The 23,433-nt window shown below is 44.6% G+C and overlaps 1 protein-coding gene across 2 annotated transcripts in view; it reads left to right on the top strand.

Moving 5' to 3' along the window:
- Positions 1-23,433, top strand: part of RGS20 (regulator of G protein signaling 20) — a 41,363-nt gene that overhangs the window by 11,832 nt on the left and 6,098 nt on the right. Inside the window, exons 1-2 of one of the 2 annotated variants that reach the window (XM_074819205.1) lie at positions 7,745-8,047; positions 20,890-21,038. In XM_074819205.1, the coding sequence (XP_074675306.1) occupies positions 7,949-8,047; positions 20,890-21,038 (248 nt within the window). In that variant the 5' untranslated portion in view covers positions 7,745-7,948. Of the gene's footprint in view, positions 1-7,744; positions 8,048-20,889; positions 21,039-23,433 lie in introns of those variants that run through there. The other variant, XM_074819196.1, reaches the window with a different exon arrangement.

Below are 23,433 nucleotides of genomic sequence, written 5' to 3'. Positions count from 1 at the left end.
ATAAGGCATCTCTGAAAGAAAGATTAGTAAGAGATTCTGCAAGGAAGCTCCAGGCCTTTTTGCTCACTTCCATAAGGGTATCTACATAACAAGGATAACCTGACGTCTCTAAATCAGTACTTGTTCAGTTCCATTGATAACTTGGTACACTGGGGTAGATATCACCTGAAGTTTTCCCATTTCCCAAACATGTTCACACCTTCTCCTCACCATCATTCTTATCAGATCAGGTCCTCTTCCTCCCATCATCATTCAAAGGTCTTTTTAAGATGCTAGAGAAATACTCCTGGTCAACACCTCCAACTAGTCTGCAATGAGACAAGTACAGTTTGCTCTTCATACCAGCATCTATCAGCCTAGAATATTCTTGTTTCTGATACTGTTCTTTTTAACCTCATACTTTTTAGCGGTTTCTCATTGTCTGGTCTTTATTCTTTTGATCTTCTTTTTCAAAGGAATTATAATGTAGCTCTGACGTCTTTCTGTGTTCTCCACCATATCCTATAAGTGAGTTATATTTTCTCCCATCAGCCTTTTGATGTGGCTGCCTAATTCCCCCAATTCCTCCAGATTTTCTAAGGTCCAAAATCTGATGAAAAGTCAATGGCAGAAGTCACAGTGGCTTCCTCAGGAATCTTGTCAAGCTCAAATATTACTGTGCAGCCATGTTGTGCAACCAGGCTTTCAGATTCACTGTAAACTACTCTGAAAACTCCAGCTGTTCAGGTACATTGGTTCCAAATTGCCCCATTAATCTTCCTTTCTGAATAAGCTCTGGAATGAAACTACAAACTACTTTCTAGACCTAAAAACTGCAGTCATGTCAGTTTTTGATTCTTCTTTAATTTAACTATATTTATTACTTGCACCTGTGTGGTAAGGATCCTGTGTAATAATTAGGTTATGTGTGACCCAAAATATCAGGAATATTCCTGCAGGTCATGGTTCGATAGGTACCTCTTGAGTGACATTAATACTATGAAGATATTTTTCCTTTGCTAATCATGAAAAGAGGAAAATATTTGTGTCTCCAGTTTCAGTTCATTTAATTTCCATTATGGGCAGAGAAGAGGACCCCTAATAGCACAAGGAGGAGTAGTGCTGTGGCACTAATCCTCAACTGTTGAGGTTCCCCATTCAACTTGTAGGTGCACAGTGACACCTGCTGGAACCTGGTAATGAGAGTTACTGAGCAGCTTCCCTCCATCGTCTGGAAAACTCACAGTTTTTCTAAGCAGATGCTAATCTTTTTCTGGTCAACATTTTGGTACAGGTTCTATGATGTCGTCGGGACATACAGTAACAGAATGCTGTTGTGATGGGATGTCGGGTTTTTTTTCAATCAACCCAAACCTGTAGGGTTTTTTAATGATGCCAAATAATTCCAGAAGAAAAATTCATGAATTAAAAAAAAAAAAAAGAGGATAGAATTAGAGATGTATGTTAACCTCGTGATTTTAAAAAAGGTGCTTGTACATTTTTCACTATTTATTGACATACATAAGGTGAGAAAGTCAGACAGAATATAGTGAGGCTTCAATTGCCAAACATGGCAAATGAATGACATAGTTTCTTAATGCAGTTGTACTTCAGCAAAGAGTTCATTTTTTGTATGTGTCATATTGCAATTTCTAATTAGACCTTCTTTGCCCAAGCTGCCAGCTTCCTGGATAGTCTGTCAATCTGCCAGAAACTCTGAGTCACCAAGGATTTTAAGCACACGAGTTGTGCCACAGAACTCTGTCTGAGGGCTCACGAACCCTGCGGTGCCTGCATGCATCAGCTGGATCAGGGCCAGAATGGCGAGCAGAGTCATCACTGAGCTGACTCTGATCCTCTAAAACCCGGCATTCAGTCCTGTTACTGGAAAACATCTCCTTATTTCTAATATTTAATTTCATCTCAAAGGTTATTTCTCTTTAAGCTTCCTCTTCCTTAGAAGTAACAAAGATGAGATATGTAGGAGTGGAAAAGAAGCAGCGTTGTGAGTGGAGACAGTGGAGGCTAATTTCCAGACTTCCTGAGACTTTGGAGTAGAGTCTGACTAATATAAACACTGGAGGTGAGAGTTTTGGCAGAACATACATCTGGGATTGGCCAACCCTGAGGAAGTACATCACCCTAGAAAATAACGTGATGGTGCTGAAATAATTAGCAAAGTACTAAGCAGAGCCATCAATAGCAAACAATTCTGTCTGCACTGAGATCTAAGCCAAGTCTAACCATTATAACTTTTCAAGCATTAGACCTAACGTAATGCAATCACAGGTTTTAGCATAAGACCTTGAGGAAACTTAATCCTCCAGCAAAAGGCTAAGAGAAACCCTGTGCTCTACATATGTGCTGCTGAACAGTTACATTTTGACTATATGAATGATGTGGCACTGGGAGGAACTTCCCAGTGGGACTTTCACACTTGGGCTTACACAAAAAAAAAATCTACTGGCAAATTAACACATTGCTATTAATGTTGATGAAATGTTGATGAAAAATCAAGTACTAACAGGCATCCCTCCATGTGGGACAATGCTTTGTGGGCCCATGCAGCTCTATGGTTAGTTCTACATGTTCAAAGACTCTGGGTTTATTCTGCCTCTCATCAACCCTGAACCTACATTTTCTATTTGAAATCAATTACTAATAGATCCATTAACAGAAGTTACTTACACCTGTAAGAAACTGCTGTTGAAAGAATACAAATATTTAAAAGTTCATCAAAGCTGTTTCCCTTAATATCACTGACATTATGTTTACTTCAAAAAATGGTTACTTAAAATGCATCTTTTAAAAATATATACTGCTGATATATAAAGAAATTGAAGTTCAACTAAAGTCCCTGGAAACTCATTTTAATTCTGAAAATATCTTCTCTCCCAGAAAAGCCTATCAGTCTTCAAAGTAAGTGATTTATAACAAGTGCACTTTCTTCATGTAAATGAAAATAGTCACAAATGGCTTCTTTCTGTTTGAATTGCTCTCTAATTCACTATGAATCAGCTCCATTCAATGGTCTAGAAATTCTCTATTTAACAATTGAAGTGAGCAGGAAACACTAAAATAGACTAGTACCCGTAAGCCACCATACAAATATGTATGACCTCTCCTTGGGCAAGGAGCAGAAATTTAGGTATGAGGCCCAGCAATCTGTCCTAACACCTTAAAGCAAAACAGGCCCCAAAAGAGCTAATATGTGCATTATGTCACCCACTGAAGTGTGACTGCAAGAATGCTGGAATACAGTGTTATTAAAATACAGATACATGTTCTTTATTACCTTTCTTAGAACCTGTTCTTAACATTTTCAATGAGAACAAATTAAAAAAATACAAGTTTTCAGTAATAATAAAATAAAAATAAAAATAAAAATAAAAATAAAAATAAAAATAAAAATAAAAATAAAAATAAAAATTAAAATTAAAATTAAAAACAGGTTTCTTGATTTCCAAATGGCAAAATTAGGAAAATATATTAACTGAACACGCCTGCAGAAGGAGAGAGGCTGGAGGCTAAAAAACGTGCAAAGGGACAATATTAAATATCAAGGGCACCCTTAGATAAAGCCATTCCTTTCTGATGTAGAATAAAATTACTGCTTGCTGGATAGACTTGCCTCCTAAAATTTTATCAATACCTTATGTAGACAATGTGAAATGTTCAGGAGAGTCTAGTAAAGATTTTTTTTTCCTAATGCCTTATATACTAAGTAGCTAATAACAATATTGAAATTTAGTCCTGATTTAATATTTACCTTGTATGTTACAAACAAAGGTGCCACTATATGGGACAATTTTATTAAATACACTGTTCACATGTAAACACTCCATTTTTCAAAACATCTTTTTTGGAACAGAAACAAGACGCAGGCCCAATATCCCCATGCCTAACTAGATTTTCAAGATGTTCATAATTTGCTTGCTCTCCGTCCTAGTGAAGTTGCATTAACCTGTACAAAGTAGGGCAGCACTGGGGACCAAGAGTAAGGTCACAGACATGCGTGTGCAGAGCAAGCTACTCTGATGACTGAGGGAATTTTCTTTCAGACATGAGAAATGCATGCTCAAATGCCTTTTAGGCAGAAGAGGGGGTTCAATCCATGTCTCTCAGCTCTTAAAGTCCCTCAATTTTAAACTCCGTTTCAACAAAGTCCAAGCACTTGTTCATGCAGTTCTGTCTTATGCAGCTGGCTTTCAGTCTGCCTCCACTATATGGGGAGAAAGGAGAAGAAGATGCCTATTTTACCAATGTTGAGAGGACTTTAGGCCTCCAAGCTGCTCGGCTGTTTCAGGATTCAGGTGGCTGTGTACATACGCAGTGATGAAGGTGTACCTGCCTGCAGAGCTAGGTAGAGTTGTCTACAAACACCAAGCACTGGAAGACCCTCAGTTTAGGTGGCTTTGTTTATCTAACACCATTCACAGAATCACAGAATCACAGAATCGTCTAGGTTGGAAAAGACCTTGAAGATCATCTAGTCCAACCATTAACCTAACATTAATTCATGCTAGGAAGCATGAGTATCATCTTTTTATACAATACTATGCACTATCATTATGCATCATTAATGTTGAAAAAAATAGCCATCTTTAATAAGGTGTTAGTTGATCATGGCCCTCCTGAGAGAAATGCAAAGGAGCAAGACCATACCTTCCAAAGGGGTTACACTATGCCAGCATTTTAAACCTGAGCTTGTTCAAGCATTCCTGCTAAAATTTAGAAAGTCACCTGGGACCATAGTCTAGAGAGGGCTTAGGGGAGTCACATCCACTCATTGCTCTGAGAAATGACTGTCCTTCCTGGCAGAGTGACTAGGATCTGGATTCAAAGGCCAGTGGTGTTAACAGGTGTTTTGATCTTGGTCTCAAGACACATGAAGAACCACCTTGGTACACTTACTGAAACTTTCTTCCCTTTTTTCTGCCAAGGAGTGAGGCAGTTTCATTTAATCCTAATTGTCAAGCCTATTGGTCATGTCTGGGCCTTGACAATTGTAATTCAGCAGGGAAATGGATTTAACATTCCAGTCGTGTGCTTTGTGCCCCGACCAAAAGGGCAGAGATTTGCAGAAGGGCTCCTTGCCACCGAGCAGGAGAAACACTAAGTGGGGGTGGGGGGCAAGAATCAACCTTTCTATTTTTTCTGCTCTCCTGGGAACACTGTCCAGTTTCCACCCTAGTTCACCTCTCCAAACAGACCTAGGGGAACTCTCTGCTGCTAAGCAACGGCAAGCTCTCCTTATGTGCAGGAATGGCAGCTTTCCCCGCAAGTCTCAGCTCTAACGAGCACCTTCCCCTGGCACGAACGGCGCAACAGCTGTCTTCTCCCGTTGCAGCAGCAGTGGCTTTGGCCTTCAAGGGCGGCGCCGTCACTGTGGGAAAGGCTTTCTTCACACTGTGCAGACTTCAGCTCTTCTCTGTCTCTTTGCTGTCGAGAGAATGGCTGTAGGCCAGAAATGGGAAGATGTTTTAGGAAGGGCTGGGCCTTGCTGAAAGAATGGAGCCCTAAACAAGAATGGGCAGAAATCATTGCTAGAGAGACGGGAGGCAGAGCCTCTATTCCCATCCCCGGCTCATGCTCTAGTAGGGTGGCTTCCCCTCTCCAGGACAATGACACTCAGTGAGGAAGGGGATGATGGTGTTGTCCCGCCGCTCGCAGACCGGCGCGGGCTCCCCGCGCTGCCCGGCCACCCTCCGCCGCGGGAGGCGGCTTCAGGACCCTGGACAAGGGTGGGCGCCGGCGCGGCCCGGGCGGGTGGGGGGCAGCGCTCCGCTCGCTCCCTGCCGCTCTCCGCTCCCCCCGCCCGCCCCGCAGCTCCTCCCGCCGATCGTGGTTGGCTTTGGGGGTGGGTTGTTTTGGGTTTGGGTGGGGTTTTTTTGGGGGGGGGGGGGGGGGAGGGTGCGTGCTTTTGGCGTGTAGGTTGTTAAGTGGCCAACCTCGTCCGCATGCCCCTCTGGCACTGTGGCCAGCCCTCACCCCAAGGGGCACTGGCTCGGTCCGGGAAGTCTCCTCCAGTCTTCAGCTCAAGGGCCAGCTTACAAAAGTTAAAAACGCAGAGCGTGCCTGCGGGGGGGCGAGGGGGCAGCCCCGAGCACCCAGGGACAGACCGGTGGGGGTTCAAGTCTGCCACCGCTCGGATTAGCACCGCGGTGGAGGGGCTCCGCTCGGGGTCGGGCTGTGTAGGGCGCCCGCCTGCCCTCCCCTGTAATGCTTATTTTGTGTTTTTCTCTCTCTCTCTCTCTCCCCGCCCCGTCCCCCCGCTCCCACACCTCCCCCGCACGCCGCAGCCTCCGAGGCCTGCCGGGCCCCTCGCCCTGCTGCCAGCTCTGCTCTCCAGCCCTTTCCTGCGGCCGGAGCTCCCCGCCCGCCGGCCCTGCCCGCGCTTCGTCTCGGCGACCCGTCGAGACGCCCCGGGGCCCCGCTTCGGCCCCGCGGGCTTAGCGGTGCTGCTGGCCGGGAGTGGGGCAGCCGCCCGCTGCCCGCTCGCCGCCCTGCTGCGGGGCCGCTGGGCTGAGCCGCCGCCGGCCCCCGCCCCGGCCCCGGCCCCGGCGCCGCCGCCGTCGCCCGGCCACCTCCCCCCGGAGCGCCGGAGATGCCCGGCGTGCCACGGAGCCGCGCCGCCGCAGCCCCCCGCTGCCCCCGAGCCGCCCGGCGCTGTGAGTACCGCTCGTGGGGCCGCGTCCGCCCCTTCCTCCTCCTCTTTCCTCCTCCTCCTCCCCGCACCGGGGAAGGCGCTGTCCGCCCACGTGCCCCAGCCGGCACCGGCGTGGGAGCCCCGGGGGTGCGGGGTGAGCTCCCCCGGCCGAGAGCCCCGGGCTCCACAGGCAGAGCCCGCCGCTCCGCTCCCCGCCTGCCGTCCCCATCGGTCCCTCGGTCCGCCGGCTCCAGCAAGGCAGCTCCTGCGGCCGCCGTGCTCCGCGCCCGGCGCGCGGGCGGGAAGGGAGCGGCTCCGACGGCAGGGCTGCCAGCCAGGTCCCCGGGAACCGGGAGCCCACCTCCGGGAACGCGCAGGACGTTCATGCACCGGGCCGGTCTCGGTTTCACGGGAAGACCGTGCCGCTCAGCCCGGAGCCAGCCGCAGCCGTCCTGTTAACCCTTGTCCCGCCGCCGGGCGCGCTGCGCCCTCCCGGCAGCCGGCGTCGGGGTCCGCCCGGGGGCCCGCGGTGGCGGGACGTTATCCGCGAGATAGTCCCCAAAACGAGAGGGCCGCCCCGGAGGAGTGGGGTGAGCCCCCAGCCCGGGGGCCCCTGCCGCCGTCCTGCGCGGGGACGGGAACTCGCCTTCCCCAGGGCCGCCGCCGCCGCAGCCGGGTGACATCGTGCCCCGCCGAAACGGGAGACCCGGACCAAGAGAGCCCGGCGGCGGTGAGCTGTGCGCCTCGGGCAGACAGGAGGCGGCTGGGGGGAGGGGGGGGAGGAGGGAGGGAGAGAGGGAGGGAGGGAGGGAAGGAAGATGGATCCCTGCAGTTACTTAAAATGCAAGCGTGCTCCAATCCCGGATTTGTAAACCCGGCTCTCATTTAAGGCATCTATGAACACTAAAGCGCCGGCACCGAGCCCCGCGGCGGCACCACCGCCTCTCCAAGCCCTTCCCACCCCCTCCCCTGAGCGCGCACACACACACACACACTCACTCGCACTCACACGCTCTCACGCCGGTTTCTCCAGCGTTTCTCCCCCCGGCGCCGGCCCCATGGCTCCCCCCGCGCCCCCCCCAGCCCGCCGCCGCGGTGCGGGCGATGCGGCCGCTACTCCCGTTGCAAACCGCCCCTGAGCCACCGCGGCCCCCGGTGCTCGCCCCGCCGTGGGGGGGACCCGGCGGCAGCCCGGCCCGTCGAGCCGGGGCCGGGGAGTGCGGGCTGCCGGCCTCGCTCCCCCCGGCTCCGGCCACGGCGGGCGAAGCCCGCCCGCGTCCGCGGCCGGCACCGTGAGACGATCCCACGGGGGCCGGACGCATGCGCGGGGCTGGCGAGCAGCCGTCCCCGGGCACTCAGCCCGCCGCTACCGGAGGGGAAGCGGGCGAGGACTCCCGGCGGGGCCCCGCCGCCGATACCGTAAGTACCGCTCGGTCCCGCCCGGCGGCCGCCGGGCACCGCGGCCCTGTTCCCCGGGCAGGCGCGGGATCGTCGCCGACAGCCGCGACCCCCGCGCCGCGGCCCCCCCGGGCGCAGCGGGACGGGACGGGACGGGCGGCGCCGCTGCCGGTGGCCCCCGCGACCGGAGCAGGGGAGCGGCCACGGCCACCCTCCCCTGGAGGAACCGGAGCGACCGGGCGCAAAAGGCGCTTCGCCCGGTCTCCCGGAGGGTCGGGAGCCGCACGCCGGGAGCGCCCTGTCCTTCCGCCCGGGCTCCCGCCGCCGCTCCCACCGGGTCCCCAGCGCAGGGCCCGGCTGCCCCGGCCCCGGGAGCGAGGGCAAGACCCCTCCCCGCCGGCTCGGCCCCGCCGCCGCTCCCCGGGGCGGGATCGCGCCCCGCTCCGCGCCGCCCCCCTCGCCCCAGCGCAGGGAACGCCTCGGCTCGGCTCCCGCCGTGCGCACACGGGTCCTTCGTCCTCTTTTCACGAGCGAGGATGAAGATAAGGCAGCATCCATCACCCCCCGCCCCTTTGCGAAGGGAGTCCCGCGGCACGGCCGCTCTGGGGGCCCTCGGCTCCCCTGCAAAGTTAACAGAGATGAGTAGCAACAAGCCCGTGTTTCCATATAGACTCTTCCAGTATCAGCCTGCCACATCACGCATCCTCAGGTGAGAGAAGGGGCTCTTCCCGAGCTCCGCCGTTAGCTAATGTCAGTAGGCAAGAAAAAGCAGGTAAAGAAAATCGGACACAACTGCAGAAAGTGAGATAAGATTATCCTTGTACATGTCAGTCAGAATCACGGTAACTTAATACCAATATAATTTACTTGATGCGACCAATCCCTTATTTCATTTTTGCTGTCAAAAATGTAAGATCAAAACTTCTCACACAGTGCCATCAGCATGACGTAAGGGTGAGGAGTCTCCTTGTTCCGCTGTGCCCATCGCACAAGGGGAGCGTTGGCATCAGGTCCAGCGCTCTGCCGCACCGCGGAGCGTGGTGCCGGTTACACCGTTGCTCTACGCCAGGACCAAACACCAGTAGCCACTAGCTCAACTAACCAACGCGCCAAAATCACTATCAGCTAGGAGAGTCCTGCATGTGGTCAGGTTAAAATTAGGAGCAACGTGTTAAAATTAGGAGCATCTTTCTAAGCTAAATGCATGTTCAAGCCAACTGAATGCAAAACTAGTATTACGTTTTATAAAATGCTCTAAGATGAGAGAACAGCTACTTTATTTCCCATTTAATTTCTTACCTGCCGCCCGGGGGGATCAATACTTATTTTGATATCTTTGCTCTGGGTCCCAAATAGTTAATGATGGAAGCACCTCCTTGGCTGTTACGCACCTCTCTAGCCCTTGGAAAGAACAGTGCACATTTGTCAGAGTGAGTAGGATGTTTGAGGGCTCAGCTTAAAGTACCAGGAAGGAGTTTTCAGACTAGAAGGTTTCTGTGTCTCTAGGAGCTCAGGTCACAAGGTGATGAACCTGAAGCACAGGCGACTATACCAAGTTATCCCAAGGAGGCAGCAGGTCTTCGAAATACTGCGGAGGCCCCCTAGCATTCAGAAGCAAGAGTATTTTTAGTGAGAGGTTCATGACCCTTTAACTTTCTGTTTATAGGCATGTTTCAAAATTTGTCATAGCCAGGTGAAGCAAAGAAGTCCAGAAAGTGTCATGACTGAAATGACGGTGTACTAAGTCAAATTCTGACCTTACTGCAGCTTTAGAATTGACTTGAATACTCCTCCTGGCTGACGCTGCTCCCTTTGGCATGACAGGCGAGCTGGCGAGGCAGAGGGCAGCTACCTCGGTGCCTGCCCTGCCAGAGCAGCCAGATGCCGGCGTAGTACAATCCGAAGTGAATCGCAACAATCGGAATCAATAGGAAACGGTACGTGAATCAGTGTTCAACGCGCTCCAGGGTGAGTCATCCCGATTCAAACCAGCTTTCAGACCAGTACAATGTCAGTCAGCTCCTCGCACAGTTCGATATGAGTCAGATCTCAGCACCGAGTACAATATGAAATGAGTCACCGACTAATACGGCGCCATGTGACTCCAGTACCCAGTGCGAGTTGTCAGAGCTTCTGTGTGATATGAGTCACTTCATAGTACAGTAAAATGGGCTTTTTGGAGACCATTCATAATTAAGCACAATGCAACCAAGCGCTCAGTAGATGATGGGAGGGAGCAGTGCAATCTGCTACATGCACCAGTTTCACTGTTTGCATAGTAAAGAGGTTTGTAAAATATTAGGCTGAATGAATTTTTTTTTTTTTTTAAAGCAAGCTGCATAAAAATAACTAGAAGCACATACTTCCTCTGACATTAAAGCCAGCCAAAGCAGGGCTGAAGCAGCAGTAAAGCTCCCAACACCGACAAAGCCTGGGGTTTGGGGGGTTTTTGGCTTGTTTTTGCTTCTGAGAACTGATCAACCAGTGTGAACTGACCAGCCAGTGTGAACTGACATCCATGTGCTAAGGCTGACTCCAGCTGCCACAGACGCCAAGGCAAGGGATGCCAACAGTCTGTGCTGTGCAGAGAAGGACTTGACACTGATTTAACTTAATTGCAGTTTGCAATGACCTGGTTTGTGAAGGGAGTCAGCATGGGACAAAGTTACATCCATACTCGTGTTTATACAGCTCCGCTGTCATAGCAGCCATAAACAGCTGTACTGGAGCAACAGGTTGCTTTTGTTGCTTTTTCTATGCAACAGATAAAAAATTCTCTCACGTCTTTTCCATATTACAAGAGAAGTAATGACAGTGACCCTGCTGATTGCATGTTAGAGTAACATTTTCAGTGAAGTCTTTTGTGATAAAAACGAAAGTAAAGAAATACATTAAAATACTACCAGAGGAGATATAGGGCATCCCTCGGGGGGGGGGGGAAGCCACCCACAAAAATCCCACTGAAACCTTAAGTAACTATGTTTCTTAACAAGAAAGTCAGATTCTATTCAGAAAAATACTTTAGTGCAGGATGTTTTTTGCAGACAGTGGGCTGATCTGGCAGCCAAATGTGCAGCACTGAATACTGAAGAAAAGGAGCAGGTATCTAAGTCCTAAGTAGGAGACCTCAGTAACAGGTGATGTGATCAAGGCACCACTACCTGTTACCACGTGGGGGTGATACACTTTCAGCCCTTCCTTTTGAAGTGCAAAGCAATGCTTCAATTTGGATCGATGAACCCTGCTCCTCTGAGCTGCCACTCCTGGAAAAAATAATTAAATAAAACAGGTAAAAGGCACTCAATTTCTGGACATTTTACATAAAAGCATCCCAATATTGTTATTTAAACTCATAGAAAGATACTACTTTCTCTTGCAATTTTATCCACTTAAGACTTGGGCACAGCAGTGACATAAGAAGCCATTTTATTCTGTGTGGCTGTCAGTCTCTGCTAACCTCTGTCTTGCATTCATAAATGCTCAACCATTTCAGTCACCTCACTACAAGATGCCAAATCTCCAATAATACAGAATAAAAACTGTTGTACAAGCTCTTAACTCACTAGGTGGGCAATTCGATAACTATGCCTGAAGCATGTGCATATGTGTGGGTGAGTTCATTAACATATATTATAATTCTTCTCTATCTAAAATAGTACACTGCTTGATGCAGAAAGCCTGTGTGTCAGATTTGTCAATGAAGAGGAAGAAGCACGAGCATCAAGCTTCCTGTTCATATTTCAGTTGACAATAAACTGCCACAGGCTTCAGTGGGAATATGTTGCAGCCCCAAATATTTCTAAATTAATAAAATATAGATTCAGAGATTTACTTGACCCCAGTTGCAAGCCTCTTACAACATTAGTAGATAAGGACAAAACCTCTTTCTTCCAACTCCCTGGTTATCATCAGGAGGATCCAAAGAGAGAGCAGCAATTGTAGGAGTTACATAACCTCGCCTAAAGCTCGCTGAAACCAATGGGTAGTTTTCATTGCTTTAATGGGGGTTGGATCAGGCCCAAAGTATTTACTGAAAAATAACTGGACTATGATGATCCACATCTGTGCACTCACTCCAACTGGCTGTCAGCTAGCATTATAGCACAGGGCTTCACAGGCTGCATTGTTACTAGGAAAGCTTCATGCCGTGGCCATGCACATCAGCCCTGAGGACAAGTTAAGGATTGCACACCTGCCTGACCATAATGTGTATGAGGAGGAAACATTATGTCTAAGTAATTATGTTTAAGTAATAGAATCTTTGCATTTTGAGCTGAGAAAATGTCATTGTCCTTTAGCATAAAATGAGGATAAAAGTATAAAATCATTGTCTACAATCTTCTGTGTATTCTTGTGTTTGGTTTTTGGTTTTGTATTTGTTTGGTGGTTTTGTTTTGTTTTTAAATTTGACATTTGTGGATTAGACTTTAAATACTGCTCCTTTGAGAAGGCTGTTTTCTTGGTAGCCCACCTTTCTACTGAGAGATTAGTAAACACTATAAATGTTACAACTAAGCCAAGTATTATCTGAGGTGCTTTTAACCAAGGAAGTAATTTTCATTCCTGACCTTTGCATTTATAAGGTTACAGAGATGCCTCATAATCTGAATGTCAGATAGGCATGCCTTGGAGTGGAAAAGGTATGACAGACATATTTATTCCAGTACATCAGCATTACTCTTAAGGCATACACTAGTTTTTCCACTATTGTCAAAAGTAGCTTTTCAGATGTTTGCTTAAATCCCTGGACTTTTTTTTTAAAAAAAAAAATTACTTATTAGCATTCAGTAATATGAGCACGTACTTTTTATATGAATCATACGATGCTATCTAGCTGGATAAGCAGCAAGAACATGTGCCATTATTTTTCCTCTATTTTTGGTTCATTGCTTGTTAGGGACATTTTTATAATGAACTAAATTTGTTGTTATCATTATATAGAGAAGGGCCTCTCTCTCCTTGGGAGATCCAGAAACTCTGCACCTGAGCATCTGCATAGAAGCTACATTAGGTTGACTTGAAACAGTGAACCAACCAGAGAGAAGCTGATCAACTCAACTCCTACTCCCCTTGCTCAATTAAGTATTTGACTAATTGGTGCACTCCATGTGGGATTTGGACAGTTTGGTGGATTCCTCCAGGCAGGACCTGCTGTGCCTAGTCAAGTTTCTTTATGTTTCAATGTGCTGATTAACATCTGGAGTAGAGAATACGGCCCTTCCAGAGACTCCAAGGCTGCAAAATGGATCTAACCCTACATAGATTGCAGGTAGTCAGAGAAGACTTGTAAGTAGTCAGAGGAGAAACTTCTTGAAGATGCAGAAATTATTATGTAGGACAGTCTTTTGTATACTAACTAGTTAGATTTTTTGTATGTAGCTCAAGATAATCACTAGGGATGGATCATGCATGTGCTGGAGTGGTCCCAAGGAGCATGGGCCAGCTGGATGCAAGAACTGCACAGTAAAGCATCATTTAGAGTCTCATCTGGTCCAGCCAAAACCACCACTACAAAGACCTTTGCAACAGAAATTCCTGTTGCCATCTGGACACTGACTGTCCTGCTCAGGGATTTAATTCCCCACAGTGACTTGATATTAGCAAGATCAGATCCCACTGACTACCCAAAAATCAGCAGAGTAGCACCTTTTGGTCCTTCCCTATCCATATGAACCAAAGTCATATTTTTTCTATTAAATTATGGCTACCCAAGCCCTCACCAAGCAGACATAGGTGTCTCTGACAGTGCTGCCATTACTTTAGACAGTCAAACTAATATAATTGGACGTAGAGATACATTTCATATTATATCCAGCAATTGGCTAAAACTGTACCCAGCCTGGAGTTAAACAATGCTGGAGATGGTAGAGGTTGAAGTCCTTTGGTTAAGGGTATCTCACCTCATTTCATCAGTAGTCTAGAAGTACTTCTGGATTCCTTAAACAACATGTACAAGATAGCGATCTATCTCAGTTTTTAAATCCCCTGTGTTTTCTTCTCCAACCCATTTTCAAACAAGGCACATTGTCCCCACCATCTGGAGCAACTGAGACAGCAGACCCCCATTCTCAAAGTGCAGAGAGCATCCAGCACAGAGGGTTCTCACACAATTTGTTCATTCTCATAGCACCCTCTAAGAGGTCTGGAAATCCAAGAAGATAAAGGAGGCACAGGGTGTTCAGAGCAGTGAAACTTCCATTTTGGTTTGAGGGAGATAACCTAGAGAAAGATGAGCAATTTTTGATTTGCTTATTCTTCCTCAGCAAGGCAAATTTTAGGGTATGGATCTCTTGTAGTGCAGCAATCTAGTTTAAGGTAATAGGTAATTAAACAAGAACAAGAGACCAAGGAGCTTCCGAGGTTTTTAAAATCCAGGTGTATTAGGGGATAAACCTGCCACAAACTAGGTTGATGAATCACTCCACTGGGGCTCAGGGACAAGTTTTTCTCTTGGACCTTCCTCTCTTACCTTGAAGAAGCAATATAACTGTGCCTCAGTCTTAGAGGGAAAGCACTAGAGCTCAGTGGGACTACCCAAGTAACTTAAAAACCCTCACCAAAAACAGAGCAGTAATTTGAGTCTGAACCTGTGAGATGTTGGTCCTTCCTGAACTTGCAAGGACCTCAATGAGAATAGGAGGAGAGCACATCTCATAGGTCTGAATCTTTAACTGCTTAAAGAAATATATAAAAAAAATACAGACATACTTAAACTACCTTGGAAAAAATAAAGCCATCCATCTCTAAATTTACTTTATAGTCAAAACAGTAAGAGTTCTCTTGAAGAATAAATACTAAACTATTCAATTAGAGCAGAAATAGAGAACAACAGTTTTTGTGCACCGATACACACTCACCCTCTGCATTCTCTTAGTAAGAGGGAAAAAGTCACTTTCAGTGGTAACAGAAAACTCTCACTGTTTGTGGCCATCTGTGTAAATGGATTCAGGAAGCAGAAGGAGGATTTTTAAACAAAACATTTATACAAATTTTGAAGCGAGGCATTTCAGACAATTCATAACACCTCTGCTTAGCACCACCTGGTACTAAGTCCAACCCAAGATATGAAGTCACTTTTCTCAGCAGCATAAATACAAGTACCAGATCAGATCCTCAGCTGGTATAAATCCCCTTGTTTTCGCTGGCCATAGTGAAGTGATGTAGCTTTTCAGCAGTTGAAAATTTGTCACACACTACATGCAATCAGCATTAATACTTCAAAATTGAATGTGTAAGAACTAGAATGGAATTTTCATCCTCTTTGTTGATGGACACACTTATATTTGATTGTCCAGGGAAATGAAACAGAAAATACTTGACAGTGTCCAGTAAAAAATCCATTTAAAACCAGATAGTAATTGCATGTCATGCAAACTGAAACCTGTAGAAAGAACACCTCCATCTTGTTTTTATTTCAGTGTCAGCTGACTACATAAGTGACTGTCCTGGGAGGCTGGTGTGACAAGCAGCTGCATTTACCAATTGCCATTTTCCAAGTGCATACCTTGTAATAAGGAACAGAATATTTTGGCTGATGGAAGAACATTTGCACTGATGTTTACAGAAGATGCACCTAGCTGATCCATTTTTTTTTCTAACTGCAGGTTCTTTCCCACTTCAATGCCATATTGACTAAACAGTCTCCTGTCAGATTTCAGTGATGTACCTGACACCACCAGGTGTAGGAGGATGGCTGTACGCCTTGTTTTCCTCAGGAACACACCCTTTTGTCCTATAGCCAAGTAATAGCTCTGAACTATCCCTCACCTTTGAATGCTCTTAAAGGGCTCCTTGAGCTCCAAAGTCTTCCAACCAATTGCTACAACTAATGGTTTTCCTGCCCAACTCTACATGCCTTTCTCTGCAGTGTCATACTACTGGTTTAAGAAAACAGAGATCATTATTTAAGCATCACAGTCAGATTTTAGGGACAAGTTTAGGCCACTTCTTATGCTACTTATGAAACACAGCAGCTGTCAGGGGAGCAATACCCATGTGCCCCTTATCCTACTTACCCACTTCACCACTTGTGGATCTGCCAAATGTATTCTCAACTACCACAGGGAAAGAAAAATATTTAGCTAAATGTATCAACAAAGTATCAACATACATCATTCCCTTTAAAAACTTTAAGGTAAGCTATTAGATCAGAATGCTGTGGATGATTCAGATTTTTCGTTATTAAAACCTGATGACCCACAATATCAGTCTAGAAAATAAGGAAAGCCCTTTTGCAAAATTAGCAGTCATAGTTCCACTGGTTTTGATCACAGTTGGTTGAGGCTCTTTGGCCTAATACTATGGGATAATAAACTTGAAGAGGTCACCAATCACTGGTACCATGTACTATAGCAATAGGGGCCACCTGTGAATAATTCTTCAACTAATATATACTGTTGGTCTCATCACTGTTGCAAAGAACACACACTAGAGTTTATAACTGGTTTTACACTCACTGCATGACCCAGTCAGACCATATGATGTCCCAAATTAACTACCATAACATTATATGAACAGACTTTTTTACTGGGAGGTCTAAGAAAATCCTCTCCTTTTCACCCTGAGCACCTAAAATCTACTGAAGGCAAAAAAATAGCCACCTCCATTCCCACAGATCTGCAAGTCAGTCAAGCAGTTGTTTAAATTATTGCTAATGTGAGTTGTACTGTAAAAAAGCAAGGAGTTTTGTAAATTCCTACAAATAATATTCACTAGACTTGTTAAATCTACTGTCCATTCCTGCACACAGCACAACTCAAAACAGTAATTTGAGCAGTTGTCTGGAAAGGTTCATTACACAGCTATGGTGGCTGCAGCAAGAAGCAGCAAAGTGTGATGGAGAACTTTGATGACCCATAGTGGAATTCTGTATATACTAGAAGTCGCAGAAGAACAACTACAGACATAAAACAAGGCTTTTCTGTTTGTGTCCCATTAGTGGCTCTGTCATTAGCTCACTGCATGATCTCAGACAACTTGCTTCATCTCTATAACTTTTTTTCCCATACACTTTTCAAGATCATTATACTTCCCTGCATACAGTCAGATAGGCTTAATACTTTTTAAGGTACTTTTCTTTGAAAACGAATCCTTAGATGACTTGCACAAACTCAGTGTCTATGCCTTTGCCTCTGTTCCAGCCAAGGAGCAGTTTATGGGAAAGCAAAAGCAGCAGATAAGGAGCTCGTGGTAAACTTCTTATATCACCATACACAGCTGCAAGATTGCAGTGTTTCTGTTTCCCTGGTTTACCTTTTTTTTTTTTTAAATTACATCTTTTTTTAAAAAGCAAATAAATCTAGGAAGCCAGTCTATATCCATGAATATACATATGAAATTATGACATATCCTTTAGGCAGAGCCTATGTCTTACTGTGCATTAAGGCCTCATGTCTGGCATTACACAGTCTCAGTACAACCACGACTGTGATATACATTTGCAACAAGTTGTGCTGCAAACATGAACATTTTAAATTTATTTTGCAATTCTGGTTAGAAGATGAACCATAAAAACCTGGATTTTTTAATTTAAGACATCCACTTATGTGAGCAAAGGGAGTTGGTCCAGGTAGAAGATTATATAGAATGACGCACTTGACAACAGTTTGGTCTAGAGACAGAGCTGCTTTAAAAAAAAAAACCAACCAAACAAAAAAAAAACAACCAAAAAAACCAAAACAAAACGGGGAAGAATGAAGTTAGAAAAACAATGCTGGGATGGATCACTTACTCATTAATTGGTCTGTGAATCTGGACCAGCCTGATATGTTTGTCTTATGAGTGTTAATACTATGTGTGCCAAAGAAGTTTGTGACTGCAGAACCACTGCTCAGCTCTCTGCCTTGCCATCCTATAAAATCGAGCCTAGATTTTATTTAGCCCAAGCTAACTCGTTATTTCTCTGAAAGAACAGTAGAACATCATAACCTTTTACTGATCAGAAGTTTGATATGCTTCTGAGTTCCCCTTTCTAGGTTAACAACCCAAACTCCTACAGTTTTTCTGCATAAGTCATGCTTTCTAAACATCTTGTTAGATGCTTTATCTTTCTTGGAATGTGATACCCATAGTACTTGCACAGAGGAGTAAATTACTTCCTGTATCTTACCACACATAATACACCACAAAAAGTCACATTCTAGTTTGTGATCCACTGCAAACCTCTACCGAATGTACAATATAACAGTCACCCACCACAGGAAGTACATGCACGATAATCACTAAACAGCTCTGTAATTCAAAAGCTTGGGCTGTCTTTAAGCCACCAGATCTATTCCAGCCCTCTTTCTCTTATTTCTCATTACTCTAATACAGCTCTGCTATCATGAAAGCATGCTTTATCTGCTAAAAATATCTTTCAGAAAAAAAATCTTCATCACATAAATGACCAAAACCTACTTGCTTATTCAATGAGAAAGTTGGTATACATCTGCCAAGTTAAAATGAAAATGCATCATTTAATCTGAAAAAATGTGATGAATTTGTGTTGCTCAGTCCTTCTTTTTCTTTAAACTGTGTGAGAAGTGATGCAATGATGAACATTTATAAAAACCTATAGTACCAGAAAACTTCTAAGTAAGGTGTATGATTCAGAAGTGAAACAAAGACACAATGCTGCTGGGCAGTTTTTGCCATACAGCTACTTGAACCGTCTTCCCTTTCATTAAAGATGTCAAAGAACAGTTCTGAAGAACCTGAAATGGTAACAGTGGATCCAGAAAGATCTTTTGAATTAAGCTACAGTGGGATGAGGTGGGGAGGAAGAGTTTATTCTTCCTACTTCCACTATCCTTTACCTTTCTTCTGGGAAAAAAATCAAAGAGGAATCAGCTTTTCTACTCAGACCACTATCAGTCCAATTGTGATATGGATTAGAGATATGAATATGTGAACTATCCTCATAAAACATCTCAAAAGTAAGAGTGGATGGATTAGGCTATATAAACCACACATCTGAATCCAACTTACACTTTTTAATCAATAATTGTTTTGTCCAAAGCAGCCTGAAATATTCCTAGATATATTATCATTCCAATAATGTTTTATATGCTATCACTTTCTAATTGATATGAAGATGCTCTATTTTAAAAAGTATAGGTATCTAGAAGGAAATTAATACTTAGGGCTTTGTTCTATTTCTGTGAATCTGAAACTCTGAAGGAAAGAAATCTGAATCTACAAATGTTTCACATTTATTCTTCCACATTTTAAAACAAGAAAGGTTGTGGGGCTTTTGGAAGCTATGCTCTTTTTCTGATTTTCTATTTCTGGACACTTAGGCATTGCTTGTCAGATTACGTCTAGAGAGATACAAAATGGGTTTATCATTTTTATCTGTATTGTTGTTCTTATATTTTATTCCTCCTGCAGAACAGGTGCATCTTCTGCTCAGCATGTCATGCATTTTTCTCTTGGGAGAGTGGGTGGTTCTCAGAAAAACAAAAACTATTAAGCTGTATAAGAAAAACAAATCCAGCATAAAAAAACCTAGCAAAATGTAGTGCTGCACTCTGGTACAACAATCTCCTTTCTTCTCCTGACACTTCTGTCAAGTCGTGACAATGTCTGCGCATTCTCCCTCAAGTTACAACAGTATTTCCTAAACCTGGCTGAACATTTCAGAAAGGAAGGCAGCTTTTAACCCTCCAGTATTCAGCTCAGATTTTGAGTCTGGTATTCAATTATCAATTAAAAGAAAAATCAAAATAGGTAGCAGCTAATTTTAATTCCACTACAATTTTCATGGCCTCAAAAGAAGGTTTAGCAACCTGAAAAAGCCTACACACAAAGGGATCTCATAACACAGGAGGATTAGTTATGTATCCAAAAATCAAATACAAACTAAATGAAGAAAGACGTATTCATATTGTACAAACTGGCATTTCATCTATAAAAGACATCTGTCACTTAGATATGGCACAACCCTCAGCATAATAGGGAGAGCATTATTAAGTGTTGTAGAGCAAGTTGGAAGCTCAGAGAGAGGTCAGAAAAGGACAGGGACTTCAAGGGGACTTGTCATTTCATTAACACCACTCCTCTACAGAATCTGCAGAATTCAGGCTCCAAAAAGGTTTCCTAGAACAGTGCAAAAACCACAACCAGTGCTTCCACCAAAAATTGATTCATGCTGTCTTCAGTTGGGGAAGGTGACCAAAAACCTGCATGTTCAATATTAACATCCAGTCATGTGTTTTCTCCATTAGTAATTCCTCATCTTCACAGAAGCACTTGATTCCTTCTTGAGAAAAACTTTAAAAAGCTGTGGCAGACCTATAATGGACATATCAGCACTGGCCCTTCCCATTTGCTACAGGGCAACCAGCAGGTTTGAGACATCCTTAATACTCACCAAAGGCCAGATTTTCAGCAGAGCTTAGGTATCTCATTCAAGCATCACTAACTCTGTGCACTGGCTAATCAAGAGAAATGGAAAAAGAAAAGAAAGAAGAAGAGAGGCTTTAACTACCTCTATTCTGTACCATTTTATTTAGGACTGGCTTTGAAGTCAAAAACCTTATGAAACCCTTTTCAACTCCCCTGTGCCAAGACCTGCAGCTCAGAGACCTCTCACTTCCACCTTTTGCTCTCTGCATCACTGCTCTCTCCTCTTTGTATTCCCACCCATGTGCAGAATTCATTAGCCCCTTTACCTTCCATCACGGCACTTAAAATGAGTGAGTCTTCCAAAGGATTCAACACCTAAGAGCTTGGGGGGGGGGTGGGGTGTGTGTGGAAATCAAGCATTTAGCTTTTCAGTTCCTTTGGAGCTGTGGCCTTCAGCACTTCTTGGTGAGACTTTTAAAGCAAAGAAGAAAAAAGAGAAATGTTTCTTACTTCCCCCTTCTCTTGCTGTCTTGCAGCCCATGGGATCAGAGCGGATGGAGATGCGCAAACGGCAGATGTCTACGACCCAGGAGAACCCAGGCACTGCGCAGACTCAGCACAGCACAGGAAATCGAGGTTCCAATGCCTGCTGCTTTTGTTGGTGCTGTTGCTGCAGCTGCTCGTGGTAACCCCTCTCATTCAAGTCTCTGGCGAACGGAGTAGCAGGGGAGGGAGGCAGTAACCTGTGTATAGGACAACATAAGCCAAACAGACCACCTGGGTAATTCTGCAAATCTGGGACTGAGATGACAGTGCTCTAGTACAGGACACAACCTTCCACTCCAGTTTACTCTTTTTCCTGCCATTGAAATAATAGACTTTAAAAAAGAAAAAAAATCTCTGTACAGTATCTGTTAAACTTTTGTTGTCAATACTGTGTAATGGAAGGTCTGTGTTGTGCCAGACTTGTTCTCCTCAGCCTTGACCTTCACCAGTGCTTCCACTAAAAACTGAAAGCAATACCAGAATGTCACAGATTTAGATTTAAGGCTGGGACTTAACAAGCAGCACAGACTGTGTTAAATGGAGTTCAGAGAAGGTGGAAGAATTTGTAGGTCAGAAAATGAATGACGGTCCCCAGCAGTGTTCTTTTGTTTTGAAGGCAATTGGATCAGTAGTCATTAGCGTTGCCAGCTCATGGCACCTGCAACTCATATGAAGTTAATCCTTAGGATCAGACTTTAAACGTTGTGGGTAATTTGCTGAAGATGAGGAGTTAAACAGAACATAATTCAGAATAAGTCCCATTACAAGGTGTTAAGGGGGAAAAAGTTATCAGGGGGGCAAAGCAAAACAGGAAAAGGAATCGGTCAATTCCTTAGATTAATGGGTTCACCTTCTCTCTCTTACCAGCTCCTCCAAATCCAAGTGACTTCATTCAAAACTGAAGTAAAGCTTCCCATACCCAAAAGACCTGTATCTGTTTGGGGACAACTGTTACTTAACGGGCAAGACCAGAACTTGCATATTTCAATGAAAAAAAGCCTTAAACAGCCATAGGACTTGAACCAAAACACTGACAGCAAGCTGAGTGCTTCTTATAAATGCACTATGCACCATATAAACACTTCAGAGAAAGCAAACCTGGCACTGAGGTGAAGGGAATAACTCAAATAACCTTACAGCCCAGGCTAGGAATCTATTTCACCATTATTTTTTTGCAACAGCAGCTGATAGCAAATGCTTTGAAGAACACACTGGAAAGCAAGGGAAGAGCAGGCTGATCATTCCTTTGCTTTTGGTACTCAGCTCATCCGAAGCCAGTTCTGCCCTCCCTAAATGCAAATAGTGAATAATTTGACAGGACAAAAGGCCGCCTGGAGATTTCTTGCAAGTTGGCAAGAACTCTGGCTCTGATCTTAGCATGCTTTTCAGCAGGTGCTTAGAGGTAAACTAAGGTAGAGTACTGTGCCTATACAGGGTCAGTTTACCACCTTGCAGAATGGCATCTCTGTTAAAGCATCCCATAGAGCATCCAGTGTCATCTGAACAGTTGTCCAGTGCAATCACAAGTGACTCGGTCTAGAGCTCCATTACATAAACACTTGTCTTTCCATAAAAAGAAAAAATAAGGCATATTTATCTACTAAGTCAGATACATAAAATATCTTTAGAACTGTTGATAAAGTACTTTTTTGTCATTTTACCTGGTATTTTTCAGGGTGCTCATTTTCTGTGCACCTCACTATTCAAACAATTCAAAGAAAGCACTTTACTCAAGGGTGTGTGAAAGTACCCAAATTTCATGATGCTTAAAATTCCTATTTGCACTTCAGAATCATCTGGGAAACCAGTACAGCTCCAAAACAGAGCAGCTTGTTTTAGCTTTAAAATAATTTCGGATTTTTTTTTGAGAACAATTGTTTTCTAGTAGCAAGAAATGCAAAACAAGCCATAATTAAGCTATTTATATTCCCTGTTCATAGAGCCTTTCCTCAAAATAGCTCAAGTACTTTGAAGAGAAAAATTATGAATAGGAATAAAAATAACAGTCTACATGAGTCATGCGGCTGAGTTGTTGAACATCCAATATTCAACATACTCTTAATAGTAGATTTAGAATGAAGACATGGTGAAATGAGGCTCTCAGCTCAATACTCAGAGCTTGTGTTCATTCCTAAAGCCAACACCCAAGCCTCCAGCCTGTTACTCTTTGAGATCCTGAGATGCAGTGTTGCACTAGTGTCTTTTTTCTTTACCTGTACATTTCTAGGGAAAGAGCCTGCACTCAAGTAATTTTCTGAGGCATGACATGTTCTCTTAAAGAAGCTTTTGTTATTTCTTTTGTCTTTTTACCCTTTTGTGCATTTATCTTAGGAAGACTGCAATCCTTCCTGTTAGATCTGTTGGTTCCCTTCAATCCAATAACTCCTCTAACAAGCATATCACTTCTTGTCTGTGTGTAAGGAATAGATAATCTATCACTGTTCATATTTTAAAAAGGCCAGAATCACTGATAAAAAGGATAGTAAAGGATTGAGACCTATACACCCCAAAAGAACAGAGAACTAACATTAACT

This window comes from Strix aluco, chromosome 1 (assembly GCF_031877795.1).
Source record: "Strix aluco isolate bStrAlu1 chromosome 1, bStrAlu1.hap1, whole genome shotgun sequence".
In the NCBI taxonomy this organism is placed as follows: domain Eukaryota; kingdom Metazoa; phylum Chordata; class Aves; order Strigiformes; family Strigidae; genus Strix; species Strix aluco.
The sequence above is the reverse complement of the archived record's forward strand: the minus strand, read 5'-3'. Positions and strand labels throughout refer to the sequence as shown.